The 25,474-nt window shown below is 41.0% G+C and overlaps 1 protein-coding gene and 1 pseudogene across 5 annotated transcripts in view; both read right to left on the bottom strand.

Annotated features, from left to right (window-relative positions):
- Positions 1 to 1,299: 1,299 nt before the first annotated feature.
- Positions 1,300 to 1,555, bottom strand: LOC129513355 (40S ribosomal protein S21-like; annotated as a pseudogene).
- An 11,746-nt stretch (positions 1,556 to 13,301) lies between these two features.
- Positions 13,302 to 25,474, bottom strand: part of GMEB1 (glucocorticoid modulatory element binding protein 1) — a 36,333-nt gene continuing 24,160 nt past the window's right edge. For all 5 annotated transcript variants that reach the window (XM_055332694.1, XM_055332698.1, XM_055332696.1 and 2 more), the window contains exons 7-10: positions 25,253 to 25,384; positions 23,188 to 23,325; positions 19,015 to 19,137; positions 13,302 to 15,701 (exon numbers count right to left, since the gene is read on the bottom strand). In XM_055332694.1, coding sequence (XP_055188669.1) covers positions 15,001 to 15,701; positions 19,015 to 19,137; positions 23,188 to 23,325; positions 25,253 to 25,384 — 1,094 coding nt within the window. In that variant the 3' untranslated portion in view covers positions 13,302 to 15,000. The remainder of the gene's footprint in view (positions 15,702 to 19,014; positions 19,138 to 23,187; positions 23,326 to 25,252; positions 25,385 to 25,474) is intronic.

Here is a 25,474-nt window from a genome sequence, read left to right as displayed (position 1 = left end):
CAAAAAATATCCTGTATTCAGGAATCAAAATCCAGATGAGATCCATAATATGTGCAAAACCATTTTTAATCAGCAGCAAACCCAAACTCATGAGGGGATATTTGATCCTAGGACAGCCTATCTCCTATTAGCTTCTGTTATTGCAAATAATAGTAAACAGATAAATAATGCACTGTTAAGTTGTCAACCTGATACCATCCACTCTCTGGAAACAGGTTTGGTGGACTCAGTGGTAAAATAAATGACAACATAGCATCTTGGATTTTGCATTATAATTTTGCTCAGAGTGCTCAAGGCATCTTTATCTGCCCATAATCACATTTATGTTTGGAATGAATAAGGTCAGACACCAATGTGTGATGGACTTCTGTAGAGACAGTAAAATGTCAAGTCTCAGAGCATAGATCCCAACAAGGGAATGAAAGAAACCTAGTAAGCCTTTTTTTTTTTTAAAGATACTTAGCCAGTTAACTCCATAACTCTGATTTTTGTATAAACAGTTGCTTACACTTACTCTTGAAAGCAACATGATTTGATAAGAAAAGGACTGACCAAGAGTCATGTCCTGCGGAGGGGAGGGACTAAATATTGGCCTCATCACCAGATTTGTAACAGGTAACATACTAGACCTTTCAGAGATTCACTCATTTGAAAAACGGAATAATAATATTTACCTAACAGGTTTGTTGTGAAGATAAAGGTTAAAAAAACAACACAGAAGCAGTCTGGTACATTGCAGATTCCTTTCCTATAATCCCATTAAGGGATAATAGTGAAAATTCCCTCCTTCCAATGACATTTGCAGGGCCTGAAAGTTTTCTTACAATAGTTCTCCCTTATCTGAGGTTTTATTTTCCTTTTTTTTAAATTTTTATTTATTTACGATAGTCACACAGAGAGAGAGAAGAGGCAGAGGCATAGGCAGAGGGAGAAGCAGGCTCCATGCACCGGGAGCCTGACACAGGATTCGATCCGGGGTCTCCAGGATCGCACCCTGAGCCAAAGTCAGGCGCTAAACCGCTGCGCCACCCAGGGATCCCTGAGGTTTTATTTTCCATGGTTTCAGTTACCCATGGCCAACTGTGGTCCAGACCAGATGATTCTTCTGACGTGTGGTCAGAAAATCAACGGTAGTTTTGTGCTTGGTTATAATGCCTATGCCGTTCATTTCACATCATTGCATCATGTAGGCATTTTATCATCTCACATCATCACAAGAAGAGTGAGTATATTACAATATTTTTTGGGGGGGTTGCTATTTATTTATGACAAATATCCCACATCCGCAATCCTCTCCTGTCAGAAGTTCTTTGAAATGATGCTGTCAGCCTTGGTCAGTCAGAGGATTCTATCCTTTGACTCACCTAACCTATGAATGGCCCCCACAGATAGCATAGATTTTAAACTGGCCATTTGAAACCACCTGTCACCTTGTCAACCTTGGCCATGTTCATCTGGATGGGCATGTGTGGTCCTTAGCACCCATGTTGCAGTAGCTGGCAGAGCATTTCTGCAACAGGTACAGGTCCACAAACTTGCTGGCATCCTATTGCATGTCCAGGGTGTGCCTGCTGCCACCACCACAAGGACGAGTACAGAAAGCTACAATAAGATATATTTGATAGGGATCCCTGGGTGGCTCAGCCGTTTAGCACCTGCCTCTGGCCCAGGGCGTGATCCTGGAGTCTTGGGATCAAGTCCCACATTGGGCTCCCTGCTTGGAGCCTGCTTCTCCCTCTGCCTGTGTCTCTGCATCTCTCCGTGTCTCTTGTGAATAAATAAATAAAATCTTTAAAAAATAAAAAAAAATTTAAAAAAGATATTTTTGATAGACCCCATTCATATAACCTTTATTCCAGTATATCATTATAGTTGTTTTATTGTTGTTGTTAACCTTTTTTTTTTAATTTTATCTACTTATGATAGTCATACAGAGAGAGAGAGAGAGGCAGAGACATAGGCAGAGGGAGAAGCAGGCTCCATGCACCGGGAGCCCGATGTGGGATTTGATCCCAGGTCTCGAGGATTGCACCCTGGGCCAAAGGCAGGCGCCAAACCGCTGCGCCACCCAGGGATCCCTGTTGTTAACCTTCTTTTTTTTTTTTTGTACCTAAATAATAAATTAAACTTTATTTTAGGTAGGTACATATAGAAAAAAAAACAGTATATATAAGGTTCAGTACTATCTGCAGTTTCAAGTGTCCACTGGGAGATCTTGAAACATATGCCTTGTAGATAAAATGGGACTACTGTAGTTTCTTTGGGGTTCCTTTCTGCCCTCCAGGAGTTCCCAGAAGTTAAAATGCAAATATCCTTGAAGTAAGGGTAATCTCTAAACCCCTATTAATTCTCCAGATCAGCTGTAACAGACCCCTGAATAGAACACACAAGACAGATCACTTACAACTGGGAAAAGGGAAAGGAAGTCTGGAGTGTGGAGTATCATATTACCAGGATAGACCTCTCACGATTTAAGAAAGGAATAATGTACTAGAAATAGGCTTGGGTTCTAGTTTCAGCTCTGCTTCTGGGTGGATAAAGCACTCAATACCCCTTTTAACAGGGATTTATTGAGTGTCAGGCAATGTGCTAGAGAGAAAATTTTAAGAGTTCACTTACTCATGAAGCTTATAGACTAGTCAGGGAAAATGACAGTAAGTAAATAGTTATTCAATTACAGTTGTGCAAAGTGCAATGAGAAAGCACAGATGGATCTAATCTAATCAGGGGGCAAGGAAGCTTTCCCTGAGGGCATAAGCTTCAGCTAAAACCTGAAGGATAAAATAAAAAAATTAAAATAAAAAATAAAACCTGAAGGATGACCAGAAATTAACCAGACAAGGAGAGAAGGGAAGTACGGAAACAATATGTGCAAAGGCCCTATGTGGGGAAGGAGCTTGGCACTGACTGATAAGGAACGGAAAGAAGGCCAGCATGACGGGCGCATAATGAGAGGGAGGGTGGCACCAGACGAGACTGGAGAAAGAAGAAAAACAGGGACGTTAGTCATTAGCTGCAAATGATGATCAACTAGTAGGGAGTTAATGGGAGTATAGCATTCTCAGGTTTATGTTTTAAGAAGTTCCTTTTGATTGCAGTGTGGGAAGTAGACCTATCTAGGAAGAAGAGAGTTGATTAGGAGTTAGAAGAGACATGTAGTAAATCTAGGCAAAAGATAATGGTCTAACGTAGTGGCCGTGAAGACAGTTAGAAATGGACAAAACGAACATTTTGGGAGGTAAGATAAGAGGTCTTGGTGATGGATTAGACTGGGAGAAGGGTTCTAAAGGAATAGTTATCAAAGATGATACCTGATTTGATTTGAGCAATTGAGTGGATGAGGTGGCATGTTTTAATGTGGGGAGATAATGGAAAAAGACCATACATTTATCTTTGGACATGCTGGGTCTCAGGAAAACATAAAGCATCAGATAGAAATGTTCTATAAACAAAGGGCGGGGGACAGAGAGAGAAAAACATAGCTGGGACTACAAATCTTGGAGCCTTTGGTATAAAGATATTAGTGGAAGTGAAAGGCATCCATACAATTCACTCAGAAGAGAGGGAAAAGAGCAAAAGACCCCACAGCAAACCAGAGAGACAGAAGGGAAGACAAGAAGAGTAAATCATTCCCTCAGAATCTATTCCCAAAGCTGTAAAATTAGGAAGTTGAACCAAAATAAATTCTAAAGTCCATTCTGGTTCCATCGTTTTAGACCTCTGGAAGGTAGAAACCAAAGCAGTCCTTAGAGATACATGAAGTGAGGAGTAGGGCTAAGGGAGAGAAAAGAAGTAGCAAAGAGGACAGATTTCATATACTCTTTAGAATGTCATAGGCCGGGGTGGTAGAAGGGGAGGTGGGCGGGGGGTGGGGGTGACTGGGTGATGGGCACTGAGAGGGGCACTTGATGGGATGAGCACTGGGTGTTATTCTATATGTTGGCAAATTGAACACCAATAAAAAAAAAAAAGATAGGGAGAGAGAATGTCATAGGCCAGGGGTGGGTCCTCAAGCTCTAGTTCTCAAAGTTTTCCAGCCTTCAGAAGTAATAGACCTCATGGCCCAAGTCACCCCCTTAGTAAGGTAAGAATAGAGAAATGTTTATATTCTTCACACAACTGACAGTGTAAAACCCTATTTTTAAAGATTTCTGCTGGTTCTCTGTAGTCTACACAATGTACAAAAGCTTGCCACTCTCTCTGGTCTCTCTGGTATTTCTCACCATGTACTTATGCCCCAATCACACTGAACTTTTCCCTCCACACACATTTTTTCTGGAACCTGAAGTAATGCACATGCAATTCTTTCTGCGTCAAATGCCTGGTCATTTCACCTGCCCAGCTCCTATCTGTCTTTGAGACCCTCATCAAATGATGCCTTATTTCTTCCCCCAAGCAGAAACGTGCTTTATTCTTTGTTCACTCATAATGTTAGTCATATTTCCTTATTGTAACATTTTACTGTATTAAAATTCTCTGTTTACATCAGTGTTCATTTTTCTTTTGGAAGTTTTGCATTTAGTTGATAATCTAATGGGAGAAATTAATTTTCTCCTTAGAAAAAGGTACATGCATCAAAATTTTTGCCAGCAATCGCATTGAGCAGTCCCTTCCCAAGCCCATCTATCCCATGGACCCCAGGTTAAAAGAACCAAGCCTTGAGCTTACATATTGCTTCTCCCGTAAGTCTAAGACTGCCTATAGAACAAGGAACATTTATCGGGACACCCAGGTGGCTCAGCAGTTGAGTGCCTGCCTTCGACCCAGGGCAGGGAGTCCCGGGATCAAGTACCGCATTGCCCTCCCTGCATGGAGCCTGCTTCTTTCTCTGCCTGTGTCTCTGCCTCTGTGTGTGTGTGTGTCTCTCTCATGAATAAATAAATAAAAATCTTTAAAAAGAATAAGGAGGGACGCCTGGGTGGCTCAGCAGTTTAAGTATCTGCCTTCAGCCCAGAGCGTGATCCTGGAGACCCAGGATCGAGTCCCACATCGGGCTCCCTGTATGGAGCCTGCTTCTCCCTCTGCCTGTGTCTCTGCCTCTCTCTGTATGTCTCTCATGAATAAATAAAAAAAAATTTAAGAAAAAGAATAAGGAACATTTTTATTATTGATCTTTATATTCCAAAGCTTAGTAAATATTTGTTGAATTAATTTATCTCATTCATTTCAAAATTCTCCCTAGTAATGTCAATTCTCATTTTAGTAATGAAAATCTGGTGGGGCCAACATATATGTTAAAAAGTTAAATGTAAGGGGTGACTGGGTGGCTCAGTCAGTTAAACATCTGCCTTCAGCTTAGATCATGATCCCAGGGTCTTGGGATCCAGCCCTGCATCAGGCTCCCTGCTCAGCCGGGAGCCTGTTTCTCCCTCTCCCTCTGTTGCTCCACCTGCTTGTGCCCTATCAAATAAATAAGATCTTAAAAAAAAAAAAAAAAGCTAAATGTGCAGAGCACCTGGCTGGCTCAATCAGAAGAACATGTGATTCTTGATCTCTATATCATGAGTTCAAGCCCCACATTGGGTGTAGAGATTACTAAAAATATAAACTTTAGGGATCCCTGGGTGGCGCAGCGGTTTGGCGCCTGCCTTTGGCCCAGGGCGCGATCCTGGAGACCCGGGATCGAATCCCACGTCGGGCTCCCGGTGCATGGAGCCTGCTTCTCCCTCTGCCTATGTCTCTGCGCCTCTCTCTCTCTCTCTCTCTCTGTAACTATCATAAATAAATAAAAATTTAAAAAATTTATTAAAAAAATTATAAACTTTAAAAAAAGTTAAATGTGCAGAGACTTAACCAGTTTAATTGAATGTTAAAAAGAAAGGCTCTGTGGAAATCCCAAGGTAAGTGGGTGATTGGCTTTGTAATGTGCAGGTGTATTTCATGATGGGTTGAATGGAAGCATAAAAAGAGCAATATGAGAACGAGGCTAAAGGAAGAAAAGACCTGCAGCTGAGCCAGGTGACCTTTAGACACTAGTAATTCACAGCTGTGCAAATCCAAAGGCAGCTGTTAGAGATATTGAGGGCAGAGAAGAACAGCACCAAGAAAGGACCAGCAGTAAAGGAGTCTTGAAGATTCAACTTAGAGTCTAGAGGTTAAGAGTAGAAATTTTCACCAGTCCTCCAGGAAGTAAGAACGATAATGATAATGTAATGAGTTTTCATAAAGCTAAATGTATTCAATGTACAGGGATTTTTTATTATTATTAAATTAATAATATGAGGGGATCCTTGGGCGGCTCAGCAGTTTAGTACCTGCCTTCCGCCCAGGGCGTAATCCTTGAGTCCCAGAATGGAGTCCCACATCAAGCTCCCTGAATAGAGCCTGCTTCTCTCTCTGTCTGTGTCTCTGCCTGTGTGTGTGTCTCATGAATAAATAGTCTTTTTTAAAAATAACATAATTAATTAATCAATATGAGATTATTTATCTTTTTTATGTAAAATGCCCTTTCTTTTCAAATGATGACAGTAAGAGGGGCCATTTTTAAAACATCCTTATTTGGTAAAATATGTCTGGAACCCCATGTTGGCTCCAAAGACTTTTTTTTTAATCTTTTATTGATACATAGAAGCTAGAAGTCCAAGTAGCAGTGTGCTAGGGATCAATTTATAGTCTCAATCTAAGACAATCAGACAGAGAAAAATGGAGGGCAAACAAGATTTCTGGAGATAAGGCCAAAGGGAAATGAAGCCAGGGATGTCCTGGAAGGGCTGGTTCAATTTTAAAAGTGTGCTAAGAAAGAATAATGAAACCAATAAATGTGTGTCTGAACGATTTGTGACAATGTTTTACAAATAAATCCTTCCCTGGTCCTTGGCTAGAAACTACAGAGAACTCAAACAAGGCAACTATATAAGAAGTTGGGTCTAGGGACATCTGGGTTGCTCAGTGGTTGAGCGTCTGCCTTTGGCTCAGGTCATGGTCCTGGGATCGAGTCCCACATCAGGCTCCCTGCAGGGAGCCTGCTTTCCCCTCTGCCCATGTCTCTACGTCTCTCTGTGTGTCTCATGAATAAATAAATAAAATATTTACCAAAAAAAATTGGGTCCAATCAGCTCAGAAAGGCTAACTAGAGTGTTTCAGTCAATAGCAGTGTGAACCCAGCATTTCTGTAGCAGAGTAGTTCCAGTAGTTCCTGGAGCAAGGGAATATTGGCTTTTTCAGTTAGTAAAGGTTTTATAGTTCTATTAATGTTCTATGGAGTAGGGTCTCCATGTAGCAACTAGCACATGGAGTTGTGTTCTGCACAGTAGGTTCTTAACAAAGAAATGAAGGAGTTCTAAGCAAGGACCCTGACACCAGCATCATTTCAAACAGGGCCATTAACAAAGCAATAAATCGGGGGCACTTGGTTGGCTCAGTCAGTAGAGTGTACAATTTGATCTTGGGATCATGAGTTTGAGCCCCATATTGAGTATAGAGATTACTCACAAAAAATTAAAAGTAAAAAATAATAATAAATCAGTACTTCCTATGATGGACAGATGATCTAGGTTCTAAAATCCTTCATCCAGGGGATCCCTGGGTGGCGCAGCGGTTTGGCGCCTGCCTTTGGCCCAAGGCGCAATCCTGGAGACCCGGGATCGAATCCCACGTCGGGCTCCCGATGCATGGAGCCTGCTTCTCCCTCTGCCTGTGTCTCTGCCTCTCTGTCTCTGTGACTATCATAAATTAAAATAAAAATAAAAAAAAGATGAAGATCGAATCAAAGCGTTTTTAAAAAATAAAAAAATAAAATCCTTCATCCAGGGGTGCCTGGGTGGCTCAGTGGTTGAGCATCTGCCTTCGGCTCAGGGTGTGATCTCGGGTCCTGGGACTGAGTCCCACATGGGACTCCCTGCAGGGAGCCTGCTTCTCCCTCTGTCTGTGTCTCTGACTCTGTGTCTTTCATGAATTTATAAATAAATAAATAAATAAATAAATAAATAAATAAATAAATAAATAAATAAATAAATCCTTAATCCAGGGTGCCTGTGTGGCTCAGTTGGTTAAGCATCTGCCTTGGGCTCAGGTCATGATCCCAAGGTCCTGGGATGGAGCCCCACATTGGGCTCTCTGCTTAGCAGAGAGCCTGCTTTTCCCTCCTCCCGGCACCCTGCCCCTTGTTCTCACTCTTCTTGGCACTCTATCTCAAATAAATAAATAAATCTTTAAAATAAAATAAAATAAAATAAAATCCTTCATCCAGTAAGTGAACTTTTCCTTCGTCTAGTACTTCTCCAGAACTCTGGAGAGACGGGGAACTGGACTTGCTGCCCAGCATAGATCACAAAATTTTATCAGCTACTATACCACTGCTCCAGATCTTCACAATCCTATCTACGCTGCAGCTGATCAAGGCCCAATCCCACAACTGAAAATTTTAACTTAAGTGCTAACTAAACACATTATCAAATAAAACACATTATATGATGATCCATTGAAGGGCTCCTTTTAAAAGGTATTAGGCTTCTCTGGTAGTTTAAAGACTGTTTAATAAATTTGATGAGTTAAATGATTCAAATGTATCTATTGTTTACGGTAGAATATAAATGTTTCTTCATTGTAAAATGAAGCAAGTAATGTTACCCACCACATAGGATTGTTGTGAAGACCAAATGGGTTAACATATGTAAAGTGCTTAGAACAGTGTTTGATACATAGTTCCCCTTCAAAGAGTATTGGCCATTTAGTATTCATATATCAAATACACGTTCAGTTTCTACTACAAGCCACCTGGGCCTAGAAACAGCAGTGACAGAGAGACAAATATGCTCTGTTCTCATGGAGCTTCCATTCTAGTTAGGGGAAGAAAAAAAAATATGTCACATGCATAAAATGGAGGAAAATAAAACAGGGTAAAGACAACTAGAAAACATTGTGCAGAGGAAGTTGCCATTTTTTATAGTGTGGGTGGTCAGGGAAGTCTTCTCTGATAACTCTGATAAGGCAACATGTGACCAGAGACTTGAAGGAAGTGAGGAAATAAGCTTTGCAGTTATCTGGGGGAAGAGTGTCCTAAGAGATCACAGAGTCAAAAAAAAACCAGGCTACCAAATAAGAAAGTCTAGGTCTGTAACAGGGAGTGACAGGGTCATGTGATATGGAAACCATGCTCCACCAGAGATAGGCCTCAGTTCCATTCAAGGGTTGCTATGAGGGGATGTGCACCCAGTGTTGTCAGATCTTCTAGACTGTTTTTGTTTCTTAAGAAAAACTGTACCTTGAATTTTTAATGTGAACTGTCCAAAGTTTGAAAGTCTGTGTGGGCATAAATGCATATATATGCACATCAAAAGCCTGTACAAGAATGTGCAGACACACAATTTCTAATAGCCCCAAACTGGAAATTACCTAAGCACCATCATTAGGATGGATCAGCTATGGCACAGTTAGTTTCTGCACTGCAGTGAGAAGAAGCCAACTACAATTTCACACATCATGGGTGAATCTCACATCATAATGTTGAATGAGATAATGCTAGGGGCGCCTAGGTGGCTCAGTCAGTTGTGTTGGACCCTTGATTTTGGTTTGGGTCATGATCTCAAGGTCCTGAGATGAAGCCCTATATCATGCTCGCTGCTCAGCAGAGTTTGCATCTCCTTCTCCCTCTATTGCTCCCCCTGCTTGTGTTCTAATAAATAAAATCTTAAAAAAAAGAAAAACAGGTATAACTGAGCTGTGTGGTGGTAGCTAGATAGTGGTTATCCTGGTTGGGTGAAGTGCTAATTTTTTTTCTTGATCTGGTAGCTGATTTAATGAGTGTGTTCAGTTTAACTTTACCAAACTGTACAGTCATTTGTGCACTTTCCTGTATGCATTTATATTTCGTAAAAAGTTAAGACAAAAATGTGGACCAAAGTCTCAGGAGGATCAAAGCTCTGGGCTTCTAGTTTGCTCTATCATGCATAGATAGACATCTTTAGAGAAAACAGAATTTTTTTTTTGAAAACAGAATTTTTAAAAAATAAATTTATACTTCAGAATGCAAATAAGCCCTCTCTGTGTATGCTTTCTTTAGAAGCCTCTACAAAGTCCATTGAGGAACTTGTCTTTCCTTCTGGGTCATTATCAGCCTCCATTTACCCTTACATGTGATCCAATACTATTTTTCATTCGTGCTCTCAAACTAGAAAAATAAATCCCTATATACCATAGTACTTGCCATAACTATCAGTAAAAGCACATAATTAGAAACCATAGATGCAAGAGGAGAACCCAGAGGCAATTTCAAGTAGGTTGTAGTGTACTATAGGCTGAGAGGCTCAAAAAACATAACAGAAATTTCAGGTAATTGTGAAGAGGCGGTAGGAATCACACCGGGCTGAAATAATCTACCCAGGAAACAGGCATCTCTTAGCCTGGACCATGGGCCATGGGTAGAGAATCAATTGGATATAAAAGATAGATTTTAGGGGCACCTGGTTGGTTGGCTTAGTCAGTGGAGCATGCAACTCTTGATCTCGGGGTTGTGGGTTCAGGACCCAAGATGGATATAGAGATTACTTAAAAATAAAAATCTTATTTAAAAAAAAGATTTTATTTGAGAGAGAAAGAGCATGAGCAGGGGGAGCAGCAGGCAGAGGGAGAGCGAGAGGGAGAAGCAGGCTCCCCACTGAGTAGGGGGGGCCTGATGTGGGACTCAATTCCAGGACCCTAGGAACATGACCTGAGCTGAAGGCAGCTGCTTAACCAACTGAACCACCCAGGCGCCCCCTCCCCACCACCCTGACAGGTTTTAGATAGTCATTGCACAAGCACATCCCCAAGGTCCTTCAATTCAGGTGATTGATAGAGTTGGGCAAACTTTTTAAGTAGTGAAGACTGCAGACTATGCATGTATGCTGAGGTTTGGGTCTTGGGGTACCTGAGAAAAATGATTGTCTCAAGAGTTACTGACGTAGAATCACTGATACGGCAGACTTTAGGAACCAAATCAACTTTGCCTCCCAAGAACAAGGGCTAAGGAAGTAGGAATATGGGTAAGGAAGTTAGAGGAAAGTATAACTTTCTAGAGAAAGTCAAACTGTATATATACATCAGGACAAAGAAAGTTGTTCCTGGATTGGGAAGGAATCCTCAGAAGGACTCAATTAGGGCTGCTTAAGAGAAATTCCAGGGCAAAGAGTCTAAATCTAACAGAACTGACAGCTTGTCTAGCGCAACAACTTTGGTATTATTATAATACCTTAGACCATGTAAGAATTTCCCCAAGAGGTATCCTAGGGGTGAGGGAATCTGTGAGCAACGGTGCTAGTTAAATTGTCTGAAAATGCAAGGCCTAGACTAGTTTGTGACTTTCTTCTCAGAGATGACTCCTCAGGAGCATTGCCCAAAGTGAATCAAAACCTTTTGCCTATTTTCAGAATTCAACCTTTTGTTTATCTCTTCCGCCTAATAGTACCAAAACCTGGACCAGTTATAATTCGGTGAACTAGTAATTACGTATTTCATGCTTGATTATATGATCTTTATACTCAGATATTACCAATACCAGTATTTCAGTATTTTCCACCACATAGACTTACCTTAGTACCTTTCACGAAATGCGGTAAAACACCACCTCTAAAGAGTGTCAGACCATCTGAGCTGAATATCAATTTCTAAGGCATTCGTATTAACATTGGTCTTCCTTCCCTACTGTGGAGAGGCATGAGAGAAACTTCACGTGAAGTGGCTTTGAATCTTGAATATTCATGTATATTGTTCATTTTTTACTTTAGAATAACTGTGTACAGTTGACTCCAAGGCTTTTGTGGAAACCACATGACAGGAAGGTTGGGGCATTTACCTTCTACCAGCTAAACTCTCATCAGGCACTGGAGTTCTCTAATGGAAACTCAGAGAAGCTGACGCATAACTCGGCTTTTTCCAGGAGGGTACTCTCCAGAGACTGCCCATGCTGCTGACTTTGCCTAGCTCCGGAGTCAGAAGCAGAAAGACTAAGGATTTTCCCCGCTCCTACATAAATGAGCCCCACTACTTGAAAATGGAGTACAAAAAACTAGCCAAAAGTGATCTCTCCTAAATTAGCTCGAGTATACACCTTCTCCAGGAAGTACTCCTGTATTTGCTGACACACACACACCCTCCCCAAGCCAAGTTAGGTGCCTGATGCCTTGTTCCTCTGCTCCCAGGCAGCAGCTCCATCACTGCACTTGCCCCAGTATGACGATATTTCAATATTTCACTAGAAAAGGCTTAACTTTTTTTTATGACTTTTGTAGTCTGTTGAAACCTATAGACTAATTTTCAGAATGTTTTTCAATGCACAAAATAAAATACATAGGATAACAAAAGAAACCAATTATATTGAAATATAGTTCTTCACTCTAGACAACCTCTGAAGTATGAAGTCCTTGAGTGCAGAACTCTGTCTTCATCTCTGTACTGGCGGTGCCTAGCACAAAGCCTGGCACAAAGATGGTACTTATAAATGTTTATTTAATGAATGAACAGAAATATAGATGGCTACTGCCAAGTCAGCCCGAGGAATGATTCATTGCAACTGCTTGTGCATATACCGACGGCTTGCATATTTCTCACACTGTCTGAGATCATTTAGACCAGGGCTCTGAGGAAACCCCCACTCAACAACAGGTACCACAGCAGCTAGCAATAACAACAGGCTATTGGAAGACCAAAAAAACAACAAAGCTCATGTATTTCCACCAGCCAGACTATTCAGAGAGTGAAAGTAAACAGGTTCTGTCTTCAGGAGGAGACCTCTTGACTTTGGAAGCATGATGGTCACACTGCCTTAAAACACTACAGACAGCTGGAGGAGGAAAGAAAGGAACCTGAGCTAGTGTGTGGGGGTTCTCCAGAGCTCCTCCTCTGTCCTGAATTGGACCTCCATCTCTGGGAAAGAGAATAGTGTCCCTAAAAACCACCATAGGCACATAACATGTGCCATTTTAGGTTCGAGTTTCAGTTTCAGGCTGAGATAGAAATTTTGTTTTTGCTTATGTACCATCAGAAAACCTAAAGAAGCAATAATGAAAGCCAATTCCCTCACTAAAGGGCCAAAGGTTTGTTCTAAGCTGATTGCTACATCTATTAAACATTTTGAAGAGAAAAGTAAAACCCCAGACAATTTTAAAGCTCAAAGCCACAACTATATGGGGTTCAGAAATCTCACCCTTAAGGCTTTTAAGATTGACCCTCCCAAGCTGAGGGCTTCTCTAGCTATTAAAGCCATCCGAGGGATGGGAGAACGTAGTTTTCACTTCCTTGACAACAGGGTTTCCAACATCTGTTGGAAGAAACATGGCTTCAGGTGGGTGCCTTCTTTCAAAAAAAAAAAAAAAAAAAAAGGAAACTACAGGTCAAAGTTTTGCTTTTAATTAAAAACAAAACAAAACAAAACAAAAAAACAAAACCAAAAACCTCCCACTCCTAAGGTTGTGTGCTCTCTTTTTTGACCTCTTTTTCCTTTAAATTGTCTGCAATTTCCCTATATTTGTCCTAGTGCAGTAAACAATGTAATCAAAGAAATAAAAACCAGGGTCCATTCTTGCCCCAAACACTGAAGATGTTCAAAGAGCAGGAATCACAGCACAGAAAATAGCCCAGCTCTAAATATACATACAACATAAAAAACAAAACAAAACAACAACAAAAAAACCCAACCCTCCCCCCAAGATATTATTATTGACATTCCTGGTACATTTCCTATAATATAATGTTGCAGACAATGCTTCTTTCCCAGGGAGTCAAGCTCGCTCAGGAGGAGACATCTACTCGGTGCCTCAGGATAGGCTGGGGCTGTTGAGTCTTCCCTGCCAAGCATAAGGTTTGTTTTTTTTTTGTTTTTGTTTTTTTTTTATGAGCTTAATATCTCACAGAAACATCTGTGGTATAAATGGTATAAATGAATCTAAAAGAGGATGATGGCAGGCAGGCACCTGTCACTGTTCTCCAAATCAGCCAAAAAGCTGAAGACCGCGGGATCCAGGAGACAGATGCTATTAACAGTTGAGGGATGGAGGGCAGAACAAGAGGAAGCACCAAATGAGTGGCTGCTTTTGGTTCCAAAGCCAAAAAAGGGCCCCACCAAAAAGGGCAGCTGGTCTGGATGAGGAACTCCCCTGCACCTGGAGTCATGCAATAAAAATGATGGCCTTGGAGCCCCACCCCCATGATAGCCACAGTCCAAGAACCAGAAAAATTCACACCACATCACAGAGTTTGCAAATGAATAGACTGTTCCTAGTTTAAGAGGGTTAAGTGCTTTGACAAAGTTGGGGAAGGGAGGGAAGGTGAGCTTGAATCACAAAGCACAGCTGTGACAACCAGGATTTCTATTTTTGCCAAGCCACAGGCCCCTAGGCTACTGATGCCACTTGGTCCATGGAGATGTACCCTTCCACTTATTACTGGCCTCTTCTCAAAATGGCACCCATGGTAATAACCCTTAGAGATGTCAAGAGGCATCAGTTGCACTTCTGGAACAAAGATAATTTCCTTGCCCCATCCTGGCCAAAGCATTTCCCTTTTTAAGCTGCTGCTGGTATGCCACCTTCCCTCCAAGCATAGTTCAACCTTCTCTCATTTCAGAGTTTTGCACCTGCCTCTGAGGGCCCTTTCCAGGATACAAAATAAAGTATCCTTCTGCATCCATGTGTGGGTGGGTTGCCATCCAGTGTCAGATCTATATTCCAAAGTTTGGTCAATGCATCTTTACAAAAATAAAACCACATGCATACATAGACAGACTAGCCTGGAAAGGGCTTTCTGAACAGGGTTTCTGATTATCTTTGATGCCTCCTCTAAAGGAAATAACTTTCTTGGTGCAAAAGGATTAGGACATTGAGTGACCTACTCTCAACTTCTGGAAGGACAACTTGTTTTTGTCCATTTTTCAATGAGGGGGTGGGAGGAACCCAACATTTTAAGTTACAACAATGAAATTTTGTTTAAAAAAAGGATCCTATGTGGAAATGAGTGGGACAATGATAAAAATAAACAAATAATTAAAATTCCAAACCAAAACATATCTCCTGGCCCCAAGATTCCCAGTTAATCCTCTAAGACCACAATCTCCACATTGTGGACTTGATGCTGGTGGTCTTCCATCTCAGCCACAACTTTCTCCTCAGTCCTCAGCTCTGTCTCCAAAATGACTGCTTTGCCCTCAGTATCCTCAGCCTCTGGGTCTGGGGCTGGGTCAATCTCAATGATGGTTTGCCCATCCTCCGAGGTGCTTTCAACAGCCTGGATTGCCGAGGTCAGGCCAGACTCCATGGCCACCAGCTCCACGGGGCTTACCATGGTGGTCATGTTGCCCAGGGTACTCCCATCCTGCATGGCAGTAGAGCTTAGCAGTGCCAAGCTAGATGAAGGGTGGATGGTCACTGTGTCTGGTGAGCTGCTCTTGGCAGAGGAGACCACTGTGGCATAGCGGAAGAGCTGAGGGCCAGAAGGCAGTGTATGAACAGTCACAGGACTGGAGCCCTGGCTGAGGGTGGCCACCGGAATATTGCCCATGGAAAATGACTGGCCCACTGGGGTGATGGTGATGGGTGAGATGACTGTGAATTGAGGCTGCTGGACGGGAGGAGAAGGGCTCAGGACTGTGGTAGAAGCTGGCCGCTGGAGCCGGGGCCTTTTTGGAGGCTTAGGAGTGCTCACAGGCATCAGTACCACATTTTGAACCGTCTGGGATTTCAGCCTGTGATCCTGAGCTTGCTTCTTCTGCTCTTCCAACTGGCGTTCCAACTCTGTGGAAAAAAAGACAGACTTTGTGTGGAGAGAAGCATATTCTTGCCAACAGTAAACAGAGTCAGGAAACCTGAGATCTTGTCCTGATTTTGCTATTATATAGCTTCATTGTTTTCTTTTCTTTTTTTTTTTTAAGATTTTATTTATTTATTCATGAGAGACAGAGAGAGGCAGAAACACAAGCAGAAGGAGAAGCAGGCTCCATGCAGGGAGGCTGACATGGGACTCGATCCCAGGTCTCCAGGATCACGCCCTGGGCTAAAGGCAGCGCTAAACCACTGAGCCACCTGGGCTGCCTGCTTCATTGTTTTCTTTTTTTTTTTTTTAATTATTCTTTTTTTTTTTTTTTTTTTTTTAATTTATGATAGTCACAGAGAGAGAGAGAGAGAGAGAGAGAGAGAGAGAGAGAGAGAGAGAGGCAGAGACATAGGCAGAGGGAGAAGCAGGCTCCATGTACCGGGAGCCCGACGTGGGATTCGATCCCGGGTCTCCAGGATCGCGCCCTGGGCCAAAGGCAGGCGCCAAACCGCTGCGCCACCCAGGGATCCCTGCTTCATTGTTTTCAAAACAAGAAACCAAACTGGATGATCTTAAAAATCCCTCCAGGAAAAAAAAAAAAAAAAAATCCCTCCAGCAATTACATTCCATTATGTGATTATAGGCAGGGCAAAAATTAAGGATCTTTTTCAGGCTGTGATCCTACTATAGCTCAACCCTAGAAGCTCCTGTGGCATTTTGTCACCTGTCACCAAAATGCAAACCAACAAAGCCTGCAGTTGATCTTGAAGCTTACAGATGCCTTGCCTGGATCTACAGATGAAAATAAGGTATATAAGCACAATTCCTTTGGAACTAATATGGACCTACAGAAGACCTACAATGGCTGCTCCAAAAAACAGTGATTCCCAAACTGTCCTTTAAGGCATGATCACCTTGCTGGTGACCTTAGTCTACCAAATGGCCTTAGTCTACCATTACCACCCAGAGAAGTCTACAGAAAGTTATACAGGAAGTCCTTAAGAATAATTAGAGAACTAAAAGAGGTCTTAGAGTTCTAACACATTCATTTTAACTGGGATCCAGAGAGGTAAAGTAACTTAAAGTCTCAGAGCTTGGACAAAATTCTGATGGCCAACTTCGTGGCTTTTCCACCGTATTACATCTATCAGTATCCCTCTCCCAGTGTATAATCCAACCCTGGTGACCACTGATGAGTCTGGTTCTACACTTTAACTCCTTTATGGCTTAATACCCGAGGAACAGTCAATAAATAATCCGTTACATCTGTGGAGCTCTTTGCTCCTATGGAATACCATGAGTGAGTCAATTCCTTGCCTGGAATAAAAGGAGTAGGTAAGGATCAAGAACATATTTAAAAAAATATTTTTGGTGGGCAGCCCCGGTGGCTCAGTGGTTTAGCACCACCTTTGGCCCAGGGCATGATCCTGGAGACCTGGGATCGAGTCCCACGTCAGGCTCCCTGCAAGGAGCCTGCTTCTCCCTCTCCCTGTGTCTCTGCCTCTCTCTCTCTCTCTCTCTCTCTCTCATGAATAAATAAAATCTTTAAAAAATATAAAAAATTAAAAAATATTTTTTCATTAAAAAAATTTTAAATACTGCCTCATAAGTTATAAAATACTACATTTTTTTCCATTTTCAGTAGTAACCAAAGAAATGTGAACCTCAAGAGGATTAACAATTACATCTCTAATTTAAAAAAAATTTAAACCAGAGAATATTATAAATAACAACATTTAATGCTGGTGTGTTCAAAATGGTGACATAATTTTGGAAATTTGGCAACATGTCATAAAAATCCATAAAACAATTATTTAGTACCATTTAACCTGAAACTTAGTTCTGGGAAGTAGTTTAAAAGGATATAAAAAGAAAAAGTTATATTCATATAAGTTCACTGCAACAAAATAAACTACTGAAGAAAAGTCTGAAAATTTAAATGTCATTCCTAGAAGAATGTCTAGGTAAAGTACTATGTAGCAACTTGGGAAAGTATTAATATGTCACAGTGAAAAAAGCAGAAAACAAATCTTTACGTATACTATGATTAAACCTATCTTTAAAAAAAAAATACAAAGAACCAGAAGCCCAGATTCTTAAGAAAAAACATTTTTTGGATGGTGTGAAGTTTCAAGGTGAAAGCACTGGATTAGGAGTAAGAAAGCCAAATTCTATTCCAGGCTTCATTGCCAAGTACTGATGTGGCCCCAAGGCAAATCATTTATCCTCCTTGTCCCTCTACTGGGTCATCTATAAAAGAGGGATAATAGCCTATAACATTCTTAGGAGGATTAAATAAAAAGGGTCTCAGAGTGCTCTGTAAAACGAGTTTAAAATATATATTGAAAAAATAAATAAATATAATATATATTGAGGGACCCCTGAGTGGCGCAGCGGTTTGGCGCCTGCCTTTGGCCCAGGGCGCGATCCTGGAGACCCGGGATTGAATCCCACGTTGGGCTCCCGGTGCATGGAGCCTGCTTCTCCCTCTGCCTATGTCTCTGCCTCTCTCTCTCTCTCTCTGTGTGACTATCATAAATAAATAAAAATAAAAATAAAAATAAAAATAAAAATAAAAATAAAAATAAAAATAAAAATAAAAATAAAATATATATTGAGTATAAAAATGAGTTTAAGACAACATAACTTATTTTTCCCTTAACCAAATAATCTTGTCTTTTGCCTTCATGACTAACTATAATATATTCTACATTATTCAAAGATGATAATCTGAGTTGTTTTCTTTGACCTGCTTTACCCAAAACCTTTTCTTGATTCTCTTTGGATGTAAGTGACAATTTCTTTTGTTCTTCCACTATCCATACCCACTATATGCCCCAGTTACAAAACTGACTACTTTTTGCACTTATTTCTATGTCTGCTTTCTCTTGAGCTCCTTAAAGACCATGTAGAGAGTGAGGCTATCTTAGTCAACATTATATTTCTACAACCTAGTTTGGAGACAGTGCAAATTAAGTACTTGATAAAAGGAGTTAAATTATTCATCTGCTCATAATTTCTGATTATCACAAATAATGGAGAAGGTGCTAAATTTATCAAAAGATAACAATGTAATGTAACAAAGACAAGGGCCAATTTGTTTCTTCTGCCACTGATATTACTGGATTAATGGAGCAACTGAGTAGACATCTTAACCTTCTAAAAGATACAGAAGGAGGACCATGATGAGGAAGGAAGGAAGTTAGAGAGGGAAGAATCAAGTCCACAAAGAAATGGCAAGACTCAAGGATATTACTATAATATCACCTAGGAAGAAACAGAAGTTATACACACCTGTCAGAGTATAGAGAAACTGCTCTTCTCCCTGTTCTACTTGGTTCCTTCTGTTGTCCAAAACCTTCTTCACCGTGTCCATTAGGCCAAATGTATGTGCTACATTGTTGAGAACAGCAGCGTCTATTTAAAACAAAGATATGCCTGTCAAGTTAAAACAGAAGTGTTCCCCCAGCCCTGTGTTGTGCTGTTTATTAAATATGAAACAACTCAGAAATGACAGTATTATTCAATTGCATTTTTAGAAATTTTGGCAAAGATGTACCACATGTATAATTAACTTTGATTTAATTGTTATAACTTTTTTTTAATTGTTACAACTTTATCATCTTTCGATATAAATAAATACAAAAATAAAAAAATATTGCATCTGGTTATAAGTTCTGACTTCTGATTTAGAAAACATGGTCATTGTGCCAGATAGAGCTAAGTTTGAATCTCGGTTTTATGGTTTCCTATCTATGTAAACTTAGTTAAGTCATTTCACTCCTCAGTTTTCTCATCTGAAAAAAAGGGCCTAATAATACTTACTTGGCAAGACAGATATGAAGATTAGAAGTAACATATTTTAGAGGCACCTGAGTGGCTCAGTTGGTTAAGTGTCAAACCCTTGATTTTGGCTCAGGTCATGTTCTCAGGGTTGTGAGATCAAGCTCCACATTGGGCTCTGCACTCAGCAAAAAGTCTGCTTGTCCCTCTTTCTCTATTCTTCCCCCTGCTCACTCTCTCTCTCTCTCTCTCTCTCTCTCAAATAAATAAATATAATATTTTTTTAAAAAGTATCATATTTTAAGTGTCAGACATGAGAACTGGTTTGCAATGTTATTAATAGCATTATCTCTGTTCCTCTTTATACAAAACTTTTTGAAAGCATTGTCAGTAGTTGTGGTCATTACTTCCTTAACTCAGACCACTTCTCCACCCATAACTCTCTTCCCTAGTCATCTCATCTAGTCCCATGCTTTTATTTTTAATTTTTTTTTAAGATTTATTTATTTTATTCAGAGACAGAGAGAGACTGAGAGGCAGAGACACAGGCAGAGGGAGAAGTAGGCTCCATGCAGGAAGCCTGACATGGGACTCGATCCCGGGTCTCCAGGATCACACCCCGGGCTGCAGGCGGTGCCAAACCGCTGTGCCACCGGGGCTGCCCAATTTTTTTAAAGATTTTATTTATTATGAGAGAGAGAGAGAGAGAGAGAGAGAGAGAGAGAGAGAGAGAGGCAGAGACAAGGCAGAGGGAGAAGCAGGCTCCATGCAGGGAGCCTGATGTGGGACTCAATGAGTGGGACTCCAGGATTAAGCCCTGGGCCGAAGGCAGGTGCCAAACCACTGAGCCACCCAGGGATCCCAGTCTCATGCTTTTAAATAACATGTACCTGCTGAGAACTCCCACATGCAGATCTCCAACCCTAAACCCTTTCCTGTGTGCCAGACTCATACTTCCATCTAGCTGAGTGACATCTCCATTTGAAAGCCACATAAGCATTTAGCAAGTCAAAACTAATTATTTTCTTTTTTCTTTTCTTTCCTTTTTTTTTTTTTTAAAGTAAGCTCTACACCTAACGTGGGGCTTGAACTCACAACCCTGAGATCACAAATCACATGCTCCACCCACTGAGCCAGCCAGGTGCCCCAAGTCCAAACTAACTTTGAGGGGTGCCTGGCGGGCTCAGTCAGAAGAGTGTGTGTCTCTTGATCTCAGGGTCATGAGTTTAAGCCCTATATACTGGCTATGGAGCCTACTTTATTATTTTTTTATTTTTATTTTTTTTAAAGATTTATTTATTTATTTATTCATGACAGAGAGAGGCACAGGCAGAGGGAGGCGCAGGCTCCATGCAGGGAGCCTGACGTGGGACTCAGTCCCGGGTCTCCAGGATCACACCCCGGGCTGAAGGCAGCGATAAACTGCTGTGCCACTGGGGCTGCCCTGGAGCCTACTTTAAAAACAACAAAAATCTAACTACTGGGATGCCTGGGTGGCTCAGTGGTTGAGTGTCTGCCTTCGGCTCAGGGTGTGATTCTGGTCCTGGGATTGAGTCCGTATCAGGATCCCTGCATGGAGCCTGCTTCTCCCTCTGCCTGTGTCTCTGCCTCTCTTTGTGTGTCTCTTATGAATAAATAAAATATTTTAAACAAAAAAATAAAAATCCAACTACTAACTTTGATGTCCTCTCCCAGTGATCTTCATCTCAGGAAATGGTGTCACTATTCATGGCTCAGGCCAAAAATGTAGGAGTTATCCTGGATTTCTGTCTTTTTCTTTTACTCTACAACCAATTCATCAGTAGGACTTATCAGTTTCACATTCAAGTTATATCCCCAATATGATAACTTCTTCCCAGGTTTTACCTCTATCACCTCTAAGCCATGCCACCATCATCTCTTGTCTGGAGTAATTCTTTCAAGAGTCTCCTAACTGATTTCTTCTCATTTCTTTTTTTTTTTCCTTTTAAGATTTTATTCATTTATTCATGAGAGACACACACACGGGGAGAGAGAGAGAGAGAGAGAGAGAGAGAGAGAGAGAGAGAGAGGCAGAGACACAGGCAGAGGGAGAAGCAGGCTGGCTCCATGCAGGGAGCCCGACATGGGACTGGATCCTGGGTCTCTAGGATCACACCCTGGGCTGAAGGCAGTGCTAAACCACTGAGCCACCAGGGCTGCCCTCATGTCTTTTTTTTAAGTAGGCTCCAGGCCTAATGTCGGGCTCAAACTAACAACCCTGAGAGCAAGAGTTGCACTCTCCACCAACTGAGCTAGCCAGGAACCCCTCCCAACTGATTTCTTGCCCCATACAGTATATTCTCCATAGAGCAACCAAAGTGATCTTTTAAAAATATAAAAAATATATAATTATATAAAAAATATAAAAATATAAATAAATGTTATCACTTTACTCCCCTGCTCAAAAGCACTATGATAGCTTACCATCACCTTAAAATAAAACCAAAGTTTAGGGACACCTGGGTGGCTCAGCGATTGAGCATCTGCCTTTGGCACAGGGCATGATCCCGGAGTCTTGGGATCAAGTCCCACATGGGCTCCTTGCATGGAGCCTGCTTCTCCCTCTACCTGTATCTCTGCCCTCTCTCTGTGTGCCTCTCATGAATAAAAATAAAATCTTAAAAAAAAAAATTCTAACCAAAGCTTATCTAAAATATCCTCTTTATTGCCCTTCAACCTCGTCACCTATCACTCTCCCATACCCTATTCCACTGTGGCTGCCTCCATGCTTCTCTAATTCTTTGAACCCATCAGGCCCATTGCAACTTCAAGGTCTTTGTTCCTTCTCCCTGAAATGTTCCTTCTCCCAGTTCATCACATGGCTAGCTTCTTCAGTTCAAATGCCACCTTTAGAGAGGCCTTCCTTGACCACCCTATCTGAAAGTCATCCCTGCTTTCTATGTTACTTGCTTTTTTTATTCCACCAAGCACATAAAAAAAAAAAAAAGACTTTACTGTAAAGTTTAAGTGTATTTATATAATGTAGGAATTATAAAGAGGTAATAAGACACAAGTAACAAATCTAGAAACTCACTGACACACAAGCTTATGAGATATTATTATGACTTTTTTTTAAATACACTCTACCCCCAATGTGGGGCTCAAACTCATGACCCCAAGATTAAGAGTCACATGCTCCACCAACTGAGCCAACCAGGCGCCCCATTATCATGACCCTTTTGTATCAGATGATTAGAATATCCTTTTACATTATGCATAGCAGGAAGTACCCAAAGGGTATTCAGACACAGCTGTAAGTGCAAATAACAGTTCTGGAAACCCTAAACTGACAGAATATGAGACTTGTCTAAAACCAGGTAGCTTTCTCCAATTTTCAGACTCTATCTATATATATGTAACAGAGAGAGAAAGCCTGCTTTCTGGCACCATTTATAAAAGTAAAAATTACCTGTGGAAAAAGTATGACCAGACTTGAGTTCAAAACCTTCTTATGAGCTCTGGACAAGTAACTTAACTTGTACGAACCTGTGCTCGCTTCGGCAGCACATAACACTAAAAAAAAAAACAACTTGTACGAACCTTCGTTTCCTAATCTGTAAAATGGGGATAATAATACCCCAGTGTTTTCATGAGGCTAACAGGATCTGCTTACAGTTGTTAGTGTTCAATAATGACCACTGTTGTTAGAATTAAGGCACTTACCTGTTACCTGGAAGGGAGCCTGAATGAGCCGCTGCTGAACTCCCCTGAGTAGCTCCTCTATTTCCTTCTGTATATTGCAGACAACCTCTTCCATCAGCCCTACATCAGCTATTCCTTTCCAGAACATCAAAGTGTCCTCTGACACAAGAGAGATAAGACAGAAGGTAAATAAGTGCCTACGGTACTTAGGCACATCTCTACAAGTTAAACTTGAAATTATTTTAATCTGAAATGATTTCTTGTTGAGCCATTTCTGGGAAAAAGGAAGAAGCTTTTGGAATACTAGCTGCCCCTCTAAGTTGGTACCCAATTATTTGGCCTCTTTAGCATCATAGGGACTTGAGGTAATTGCCTCAATTTGTCATGGCTTTGGCTACAGGGAGTGGGTTATCTTCCTCCAAAAAAGATATTAAATAAGGGCAGCCTGTGTGGTTCAGCGGTTTAGTGCTGCCTTTGGCCCAGGGCCTGATCCTGAAGACCTGGGATCAAGTCCCACGTCGGGTTCCCTGCATGGAGCCTGCTTTTCCTTCTGCCTGTGTCTCTGCCTCTCTCTCTCTGTGTGTCTCTCATGAATAAATAAATAAAATCTTTAAAAAATATATTAAATAAATACTAAGTATTATTTATTTAAATAATTTAATTTAAAATTAAATAGTATTTAATATCTTAAAAGTTAAATAATAAATACATTAAGTTAGAGATATACAGGTAAGCCTTGTACAACATAGTGTGAACTGTGAAGGTCCACTTATATATAGATTTTTTTCAATAAATACAGTCTAGTGATGTAAATTTATCTTATGACTTTCTTTTTTCTTTTTTTTTTTTTTTTAAGATTTTATTTATTTATTCATGAGAAACACAAAGAGAGAAGCCAGAGACACAGGCAAGGGAGAAGCAGGCTCCATGCAGGAAACCCGACGTGGGACTCGATCCCAGGTCTCCAGGATCACGCCCTGGGCTGAAGGCGGCACTAAACCGCTGAGCCACCTGGGCTGCCCATATCTTATGACTTTCTTATTAACATTTTCTTTTGTCTAGTTTACTTTATTGTAAGACTACAGTATATAATACATATAACATACAAAGTATGTTAATCGACTATGTTATCGATAAGGCTTGTACTTAAGTTTTGTGGGACGGCAGGGGGGTCAAGTTACACTCGGATTTTCTTTTTTCCTTTTTTTTTTTTTAAGATTTTATTTATTTATTCATGAGAGACACAGAGAGAGAGAGAGAGAGAGAGAGAGAGAGAGAGAGAGAGAGACAGAGGCATAGGCAGAGGGGGAAGCAGGCTCCATGCAGGGAACCCGATTTTGTGGGACTCAATCCCAGGACCACGGGATCACAACCTGAGCCAAAGGCAGATGCTCAATTGCACCCAAGCATCCCACACTCGGATTTTCAACTGCACAGGAGGTTGGTGCCCCAAACCATCATATTGTTCAAGGATCAACCATACTCTCTCTAGTCTTATACTTACAAGATAAAGTAAAACAGTTGAATAGGTGGGATTATAAGCTCCCTAAGGGCAGAGGCTGTCTTTTCATCTATGTTGACAACAGTGCCAACTAAAAATAGGCAGCAATAAATATTTTTCAAGTGAATTAATGAATGGAGGATAATGTGAAACCTTTCCTGGTCCCCTCTAAGTGAATCATCATGAATCACCATCCTCTACACCACCTGCTACCTAATTTTTTTCTTTTAACATCTTGCAGCTTGGTTTATCTAAGAAATGTTCCAAAGTTGGAGGCAGTTTGACAGGATGAAAAGCACTGACTACAGAGTCAAACAGCTGAATTTGGCTCTGACACTATTGGTTGGGTGACTGGTCTTAGGCAAGCTGCTGAACCGTTTCGAATCTCAATTTTTTCCTATGTAAAATGTGACTGTGCATGGCTGTTGTGGTATGGATTATAATAAAATGTTTGTAGCTACAATTAATATCAATATGCATGAGAAAAATCAGCAAAAGTAATTAAGAGACCTATTGTGTCCCTAATCATAATGGTGAGAAGAGTAACAAAACCCTGCAAGATATCTGAGCCACATAGAAAAGTACCTGAAATTTCCTCTGAGTCTTTCTTCACACCCTCCTCTGTAGCCATGGTGACAGCAGCAGTGAGAGCAGAGTTCCATTCCAGCCCTGCCTCTTCCATGCTCTCTTCCGAGATGGCAATCTGTGTGATACTACCTAAAAGCAGTCCATCAGAGGTAAAGCCAGTGAATTTCATGAAAAAGTCATAGCGATCCTTTTTCTCATACAGCTAAAGAGACCCTATTA

This window comes from Nyctereutes procyonoides, unplaced genomic scaffold (assembly GCF_905146905.1).
Source record: "Nyctereutes procyonoides isolate TBG_1078 unplaced genomic scaffold, NYPRO_anot_genome, whole genome shotgun sequence".
NCBI lineage: Eukaryota > Metazoa > Chordata > Mammalia > Carnivora > Canidae > Nyctereutes > Nyctereutes procyonoides.
Note: the sequence above shows the minus strand (reverse complement) of the source record. Positions and strands in the feature narration are given on the sequence as shown.